The sequence below is a fragment of the Tauraco erythrolophus genome, chromosome 2 (genome assembly GCF_009769465.1).
Source record: "Tauraco erythrolophus isolate bTauEry1 chromosome 2, bTauEry1.pri, whole genome shotgun sequence".
In the NCBI taxonomy this organism is placed as follows: domain Eukaryota; kingdom Metazoa; phylum Chordata; class Aves; order Musophagiformes; family Musophagidae; genus Tauraco; species Tauraco erythrolophus.
The window spans coordinates 90,881,515-90,891,358 of NC_141466.1; the positions used below are offsets into that span (position 1 = coordinate 90,881,515).

General features: G+C 38.1%; 1 protein-coding gene across 1 annotated transcript in view; it reads right to left on the reverse strand.

Moving 5' to 3' along the window:
• PLD5 (phospholipase D family member 5) overlaps positions 1-9,573 on the reverse strand; it is a 191,482-nt gene extending 181,909 nt beyond the window's left edge. The window contains exon 1 of the mRNA XM_009981153.2: positions 9,388-9,573. Coding sequence (XP_009979455.1) covers positions 9,388-9,573 — 186 coding nt within the window. The remainder of the gene's footprint in view (positions 1-9,387) is intronic.
• Between the last annotated feature and the right edge of the window lie 271 nt (positions 9,574-9,844).

Below are 9,844 nucleotides of genomic sequence, written 5' to 3' on the forward strand. Positions count from 1 at the left end.
GCTGCAATGAGATCACCCTGGAGCCTTCTGCAGGCTGAACAGCCCCAACTCTCTCAGCCTGACTTCACAGCAGAGGTGCTCCAGCCCTCTGATCATCTTCATGGTCCTCCTCTGGACTTGCTCCAACAGCTCCATGTCCTTCTTATGTTGGGGACTCCAGAGCTAAATGCAGTGTTCCAGGTGGGGTCTCACGAGAGCAGAGTAGAGGGGCAGAATCACCTCCCTCAACCTGCTGGCCACGCTTCTTTGGATGCAGCCCAGGATACGGTTGGCTTTCTGGGCTACAAGCGCACATTGCCGGCTCATGTTGTAACTTATTCCATTCCACTCATCTTCCCAACCTAATTTACACTGGCTATTTTATCACTGCCCCTGAAGAGGCTAAACAGGTCAGCTTCTGTCAGCAGCCACCAGAAAGCCACCAGAAAGATGCTGTTTCAGAATTTCTACAGGTTCTCTAATCACTTGGGTTTCTTCTCAGTGTTCCAGGAACACGAGACTTTCTAAAGGCTCCTGGATCTTCCCCAATAAACAAATGTGAGGAAATAGCAGATCTTGACAAGAGTGTCCATCTTTATTGTAGCCTCCAGTCACATCCACACACATTCTTCTATTTGCTTATCTAATCCATTTTCCACAAGAGGAAATTGGAAAATCTGTTTTCCACAAAAAACTGGGGTTTTTTTGTTTTGTTTTGTTGTGGGGTTTTTTTTCAATTATCATCATTAAAGCAGGTACATATTTCCACTTAAATGAGCACAAAACATTAAAACAGATGATGCCTGTCATTAAACTGAGATCATATTCCAGTTTAGGTTTGATTTGGTTTTTAGCATGATGGGCGTTATTTTAACCTACACTTTCTAACGAGAAACAGAAGTATTCTAATTGGGAGCAAAGAAAAAAAACGCATAGGTAGCTTTGTTTTTACAAGGTTTTTTTTAAGTATCCATTCATTAGTCTTGGCAGATAATTGAAGTTTGAAATGCACCCTCTGACTTCCTTCCTTCTGTAGCCTTCATTCTGAAACACCTTAAGGTGGACTTGAATGGTGGGCAACTGGATCTATATCATTTTTTGCATGCTCACATACATCTTACAGTTTCTTACATCCTATCTGTTGTATTAGGCCGCCTTCTGCCCTTTTCATAGCCTGTCAAGGATTTTCCCCTGTGCTAACTGCAAGGTGTTCTCAAATAATGTATCCAGCAAGTAGCCTGATGATCCAGAGACTTAGAGTTCAAGAAAAGGTGAGGACCCTGAAACAGATTTTTTCCTCCAACTGCTTAGCATGATATACTGACCTTTATTTTCTGTGCCAAACCCGTGACAGTTAAGCTGATCCATAGCCTTCTCTGAAGGAGCTCATATACAACTTAAATCTGTAGTAGCAAAGTTAATGGAGACTTTACCGTGGCTTTGGAACAAGATCAAACAAAAGTGCACAAACTGCATTGAGGAAGCAGGGTTGAAATCACTGTCACCTTCAACACCGTTCCTATGAGTAAGTAGGTAGCCTCAGCTGAGGTAATGCCTGAAGTCTGTTCGTACACATAACACATATTCCCTTATCAAAAAACTCCTGCCTAGAAAGGCTCAGCCATGGAACAGAATGGGAAGCAGCACAATTTCTGTAACACAAAAAGCACTAGTGAGACACGCCATGTTCACTGTGGCTGGAAGTACTGAAGACATTGCTAACTTTTACTCATTCACTTGTTTCAGAACAAATACATATCTGCTTATTATGATAGGCTAGCTTTTACAGCATATACTAGCTTTTACAGAATCAAGTAAGAGTATAACCCCAAGTAAATATGCCTTTATTGCTGCAACAAGATCGTGAAAGTTAAACTGGTCACAATCGCCATCTCAGCACTGCTCCACATTTGGTTCTGCTCCAAACAGTTTAAAATGCCTTGGGGAAATCCAGCCTATTTAATGTATCAGAATGGTAGGAATTATCTGAATCAGTATTTGTTTTATTAGTAGCAATTCTCAAATACATTAGCCTTTTTATCCTATTAAACATTTCATTACAACTGTAAATAGTGAAATACAAATAGCAACAAAAATTAGAGTAGAATGACTAGTATTTATGAGCTGCAACAACTACATAAATTATAAAACAAGCTGCTGATTATGTTGACATCATGCAGTCAGAAATAGAACAGAATAGGTTTTTTAATTCTTGGGTTTAATAGGAAAAATAATAAAATGCACAACTGTATTCACCTACAAATAATACTGCACATAGAGAAGAGGATTTACAGGTTGTGCACAGTTGGAAAATATAGGTAAATTTCTCTGTCTTCAGAGAGTAAGCCAATAAAGTACTGCTAAAAATACACTCTGATATTTCTCTGTCCAGGGCTAGATATTATCTACACAGTCAAATTACAAAATGCATTGATCAAAACAAAAGAAGCTAAATCCCTATAAAAATACTCAAATCCTATGTTATATTTGGAAAGTCTTTATAAAAGTGAAAGAATTCTGAGGAGAAAATCTTAAAAAAAAAACCAAAACAAAACAACAACGGAATAAATTTTAATGGACTAGCATCCAACAAAACTAGGAATAAGTTCCTGATCTAATAAAAATTAATTTCCGATTAAATTAATTCATTTCACTGGCACCAACGTCATTCATTCCCTCTTTTCCTCCACCTGAACTTCTGAGGTTCTCCTAACTCCCTACGTAAATGTCTTCATTTTTAGCTGAATGGCCCTTTTGCCCACTGAGGCACAGCAGACAGTCAGACAACCACAAGAAGCCCTGCATTCAGGTCATTCCGAGGGAGCAGTAGGCTAACATTGCTTCCTTTACAACACTAAAGACCGGTGAATCTGGGAGTGCCTCGATTCTCAATAAATGGCTCAACTGCATCCCCACTGGATAACACGTAGGTACACATTCATGTCACTGGTCCTCCATTCTGGAAACCTAGGCATACAGGTCATGAGCAAGTGACAGCATGGGTCCCAGATTTGTCTGATTAGGGGATATGGATTCCAGCATGTACCTCTTGCCTAATCTAGATAGTGAGGTTTATTAACCATTGGCATGAGTTGATCTGCTGTTTCCATCTTTGAATAGTCTGTTAAAGAGATTTTCACTGCAGTATTTTAGCATTCCTTGATCTGGAATGGAAGAAGCCCTAAGCTAGACATACATTCAGCCACAGAGATTAGCTTCTTTGGGCGTCCTCTACAGACAGTGAAGTGATTGCATTGGTAAGGAGATATTCACTGAGGATAATTTTACCAGTGTCTTAAGTACTCCTGCTATCTTTAAAACCATTATTGTCAATGCTCTGCTACAAGACCAAACCACTGAAGACTGCAGAGTATTAATTTGTGCAACAGACATGGGGATTAAGTTGCAAGTTTCTGAAGCTGCTATTTCAAAATTCTTAAACAAAGGTGGTCAACACTGATAAAAAAGACAGGATGACAGTAGGATTTTCCTTAATGCTGGTAGCATTAGGAAAGACAGCAGTGAAAATCACTTTTAACCATATCTTCACCGAAGTTAGCATCTGGAACAAACATAGCTTAAGGTTTTTTAAAATTAAATTAGTTTTCCCCAAGTTGAGTCTGTTTTGCCTGTGACAGTAATTGGCAAGCAATGTCCCTGCCTTTATCTCAAGATACATGATGTTTTATCTCATTTTCTCCCCCTGTCCTTTTGAGGGGGGGGAAGTGAGAGAGCAGCTTGGTAAGCAGCTGGAAGACAACCAAGGTTAACCCACCACAACCAGAAAGAGAAAAAAAATGAACTATTAGGTATGTGTGGTAACTACCAAAATAAGTTATTCTTTCCCCCTAGATGTCAAGACTTCAAACTCCTCATACTATTTTCAAAAGAAACCAGTTTACATTTTCTGCCCTAAAAGGCTATTCAGTATTTTCCCAACACCATTCAATGATTTTGGTCCTCTTTTTCCACTTCTCTGAACATTTATTTTCTCTAATTACGTTTGTCCACAAAACATTACTAGAGAAATACATCTTCAAGGAAAGCAGCATTTCAACAGAAGACTCCCTCCTACAGTCTGTCAGCAGTGAAGCAAACTGCATGCTACTTCAGCAAGAACCTCAATGTATGCTAGTACCACTGTCGCGGGCAGGCATTTCCAAATGTCAGTCTTCTGTTGAGTAAAAGCCAAAGCCCCTCTACTTAATGGAGTTCGTTGTCTTGATTTCAATGATGAAATCTAAACATAGATATTTGGAATTATAACCCACAACCATGCCATCACAAAGCTCCAAATGCTGGAAACCAGCTCGTTAGAACCCTCTGAATTGTCCCCGCTTACGTGCCTTTATACATGGTGTACTCTGCTCTTTTTGGTGTCTGACATTATTCCAGACAACAAATTATTTATACCTGCTTAATGCAACAGATTCTGTCAATTTACTTAACCCAAAAAAGCCACGTATTTGCATTTACTGCAAGCCAGGGGCTGCTTTGGGAATGTGTGTAATGATTTTTTGAATTCTGATTTAGATCCTTTTATTATTCTCCCTTAGGTTAAAGTTGTTGGCTCTGTCCAGCAACTGATTTGGCTTGACTGATTTCTGCTCCTGTTACTTGCTTATCATCAAGCTATATTCACCTTCTTTGTTTACATGTTACAAGTTAGAGCTGTGCACATGGTGTTTTCTGCCATCCTCAGGATGTCAAATTCTGAAGCCTATAAATTTGTCCTCTGACTTTTAACACTTGCGCTAATTTACATGCAAGAGCAGAAATGCAATTTTAAACTGTCCAACATGTTTTTGTTAAGAATTTCCTGTATTGTAAGAAAAGAAAAAAAGAGAGAAAAAGGCTGCCTAAGAGAACTACTGTTTTTTGAATAATAAAACTGAATTAGCAGAATTGGATTTGGGATTTCAACTTTTATAAAGATGCTATGACAGGTGAATGAAAGTTATATTTTCTTTCTGATTTGGTCATGAGTCTCTGAGAAGTACCACAGCCATGCTTGTCGGGCAAGGTTGTAAATTGTTTTAGGCTTAACGTTTGCATGTTAGATATCTGCCTCTGTTGCCACACGACATCGCCCTCCCTCTACTTTATAGCCTCTTTTCTCTCTGGGTAGCAATGCTGCCAAAGGGATAGTGGTATGCTGATCAACTACGTAACACGACTGGTCAAGTCAACTCTCATAACAGCAAATGTACTTAGAATTATAAATCTCAATGTTGCCTTTGTTACTGATCCGAACTTAAGTCAAAACAAGAGATGATGCAAAAATTCTCAGCAACTTCTCCTAATTATGATAATATCAAGGTATATGAGGATAATATCAAGATACTGAGGATCTTAGGAAATAAAACTGTTCTGACACCAGGTCTCCCAAAAAGTTATAGTCTTGAAGAAGTTTCTTAAAAACACAATTTTTAAATTGTTGTAACAAACTAAGTAAATAATTAAATTTAAAAGTTATTAGAGAAAGACTACTGCTAAATCTCTGAGAAGGAACACCTGTATTTGTCATAGGAGTATATGCTTGAAGCATATCTGTTGTAGCTTAAAAAGAAATCTGTTCTACATTTTGATTATTTAAAATTAAGTTCTCTAGAATTCTTTGCTGAGGTACTAGGAAAGCAGCTATGCAGAACTCATTACTGAAGGATACAAAGACACGATGAAATTAAACCAGACATAGGTAACTCCCACCAGCTAAAGCCTATCATGTTAGCTACTCTTTCTCCCCATCTTTATCTCCTCCTCCTTTTTCTCTTAATCAATTCACATTTCATAAAAAAAAAGGTAACACCAGACAGAGACAAACAAAAAACCATTATGCCTTTAAGAATACTTCACACAACAGTTTTTAGTCCAACACTTCTGGTACTAGGCAAACAACTTCACAAAAAGGTACGACGAACCAGCTGAAGAAGATACTTAGAATCAGAACGATCTCAACTCTGCAGGAATTTCAGCCAAAGGTTGGCAACATCACTGTGGTCACATCTGCAGAGTTGGAGTCCCTCACACCTCTAGTAATTTCCTCCATTAAAAGTGTGGCTCTTCAATCCATTAGCTACAGCACACATGTAACCTGAAGCTCTACTTCAGCAAAAAACCCCACATTGGCCTACCTTTAAACATGTTAAAGCAGATCTATTTCATCTTAAATACAGGGTCCAAGTTCAAAAAAGAAAACAGGAGTGAATTATGTTTAGATCTGGTATGGTACAAATTGTATTACTGCCACTTGGAAAAAGATAACCCACATAAACAATTAGCCAATGAGGAGACACACTATATTAAGATTCATTTGAAGAACAATCAATTAGCAAGACGCCAGCAATACGTTCCAGATTTTGATTTCCTCTATGGTTAGTCAATAATTAAGTATTGAACCACTTTAAAAGAAACAGTATCATATTTGTGCATCTCAACTTGCTCTGTGCTCTTAGAAGAGAGATGGCAACAGTTGAACTCTGAACCTCTTTACCACACTCTTCAAGTTGGGATCTGTTTAAGGGAAAGAAAAAAAAAAAAAGGCAAACCAAAAACCACAACACCAAAACCCACAACTTTGTTACCATTTTGAAGTCCAGAAACAAACTGTTTGGGTATTTGAGATTTTTTTTAGATATAAATAATTTGATAAAAATTGGCTTCAGAAGATGTTTGGTTTTTAGTCCCTCAAACTATATATGGATTAATAGGAAGTGTCGCACATGAATAAGTCATGCTACTCACTTTAACGAAAGTCAATATAATATACCTACTGCGGTCTACAAGAATTTACTGGAACTAGCATACAAAATATACTGGTCCAATTTTATCCCTATTACAACCACACTGAAATCAATTTAAGATATAATTTCAGTGAAGCAAAAACCAACCCCCTGCACAAGGCCCGAAGAGTACATACGAAACTTCAAGATCTGTCCATGCATATCTTGACTTACGCTCACTATATACACTTCTTCTGCCTACATGTCCTTATGTAGCATCAAATTTACAATGACATAATTTCAAAATCAGTGCCTACATGAATGCTCACTCCTTGTATTTTGATTTTCTTTGTAGGTATTAAGTAACATGATTATCTCAGTGGGAGCTGCAATGAAATGTTATCCATATCCTTCACCGCATGAAGTTTGCATATCTTCACCGTTATCTGATATTGGCCATAAGCTATCGTGTCAATGACTATACTATTCAAAATGATGCATCTCAAACTAATTGGTTTGCCTTTTGGGGTGCAAGAGTGGAGTGTAAGAAATAACTTCTTTGGTGAGAAAACACTCAAAACCCTCAAAGATTTATCTGAAAATAGAAAATAACAACCTTACTCCAAAACTGTATAAGCAAAATACAATCTAGAAATTAATACATAGTTTGTTTACATTCATTAAGGGGAGCTATGCAATAGCCTGTCTATTACAACACTCATGAGTAATGCAGTTACCTTAAATAATAAAAACACAGTATTTTCACATATATACCATTGGTAAATCTAATGTACTACTGCAGGGTATTCACAATAAACGTCAATGAAATAAATACTTCATGGCAAGCAAAAAATATCTATGTTCCAAGTATTTTTTCTTTACATTGTTCAAATAAGCTATAGGAATAAAAATAACTGGATCAAATGAGAGGGAAACCCCCGGAAGAACACATATTCATACTAAACTGATTACAGAAGGAGCTTTTCACACCAATGCTGCAGGGTTATTGAAGATTACTATTGTGACAAAATACTGCCTTCATCCAAAAAACCAACAACAAACCCAACCCAAGCAAATACAAAATAAAGCTTTTGCACTTGTAATCTTCAAACAAGTTAAAGCCTATTTTCCCTATCCATGTTAATATTGTATGGTTTAAAATACAGATATCTGAACATGCTAATATTCAGCTATCAGAACAGGAGTTAGCTGTTGACATATTATTCCCCCCCCGCAATTAATCAACATTCATTTGATGACACTTATCAACATGTAGGTACATGTAGCAAAAACCTGTTAAAAAAGCTCGAGCTCAGATTTCTGTGCTTTCTGTGTTTTAGCCATCAGCTGTACTGAGATAAGGCACTGACCTTTCATCTTGATTCACAATGGGAGAATACTCTGCTTACAAGCTTACTACTGTGAAGCCCTGTTGTTAGTGTGAAGAATCACAGAAACATGTGTAAGAAGGCAGATAGCATTCAATACCTTTCTCAACATTTGAAATGGGATATTTCCAACAGTTCATCAGTTCTTGTCATTTCCCTGGAAGTGTAAACAACTCAAGTTTAATATTTCACTAACAGGGATAAAATACTCTGCAGGTTAGTGGGAAGGGAGGATAATACTCCATGAACTATTTGATAAAGGAGCTTTTCTCAGGTTTCATCTTTAAAGGACTCTACTATGCCATCTAGGATTTTCATGTAATAAAGGCAATTTATCATTGTAATGAGATGATTTCTATCCAAAGAGACTTAGGTGGCTGTACCACAAGAAATATTTTTTCTGTGCCTCTTGAAGTCAATGTGACTGTGATTGCAAACTCCTCACTAATGTAAAGAGGAGCAGATTGTTGCATTATGCAAACCCATGCACATTATTTTGCATCCCTGTAAATGCAGCTACTTCCCTGGTTTGATTGTACTGTACGCTGTAACAATGGGTTTCATCTAATAAGCTATTCAGAAAACTCTTACACAGTATGCAGGTCATCTCAACCCATTTCCTTGGTGTTAGAAGTAACATGAAAAATGCTTTCAAACATCATCTGAGATGGGAATACTTAGAAGCACCTTAAATTCTCATAAAATATTCACTAGACCTATCCACAGTATCAGTTCTATTGTGGTCCCAAACACACTTAGTCAAGTCATGTACTACTGCTGCAAGGATAGATGTCTTGAAAGAAATCTCCTCTACCCCACACAGATTGAATATTTTCTAAGTCCCATGCATGAAGAAGAAAAGAAGTGGGGGGAGGGGAGAAATCACTGCTAGAATTTTAAAAAAGCTATTTTCTTTTAGCAATTCTAGAACTACATTATAATCACCACGAGATAAATGCTCTAACCTCCATCTGCACCATCCCAATCTTTCTCCTCCTACATCAGTGCTGAATTAGCAGGAATAGAAGAATGAATAAGCTGAGAATATTCAAAAATATTTCCAGTTAGGAAGAGACTTGCATGTGTTTTGGGTACAGTACTGACATCCTCTTTACCTCAGATTTAGCCAGTCTGGGACCTCTGGGTAGCTCCTTTCTCTACCATTTGGGAAATGCCATGCCCAGTTACTGGAGCAACACTTTACTTCTGGAGCCTAAGCTGGTAGAGAGGTAGCCTGAGAGAATACCTAGACAGAGGTCTAGAAAGAAAAAAATGGGGGAAAATAGAAGCTGGCTTACGTGCTCCAGTTTGTCTTTCCTCCTCAGCCAGACACTGGCACTGTAGTCCTGCTGCTTGACAGTGCTGTAGAAGTTCGCACCTACTCTAGTGAGGCTTGGGGAAGGCTCCCTGGGTCTGCTCTTCAGCCTCATCTGCTCGAAACCCTCATGGGGGGATGAGGAGAGCCAGTCATGCCTGACTTCCATCTTGACATGACAAGGCAAAGTCCAAGGAAAAAAATCAGAAGAAACCAAGAAATTAAGAGGCACTAGACGAAGAGGGTCCAAAAAAGAACAGGCTGGGAGAAGAAAAAAGAGAAGAAAAGCAAAACCGCCCCCACCAAAAAAAAAAAAAAACAAAAACCAAAAAATCCAAAAAACAACAGAAAACGGGAAGAGAAGGGGATGAGAAGGAGAAATAACAAGGTAGGAGGAGTGAAGGGAGAAGGGAAGGCTGCAGGTATGAGAGAGGAGCGGA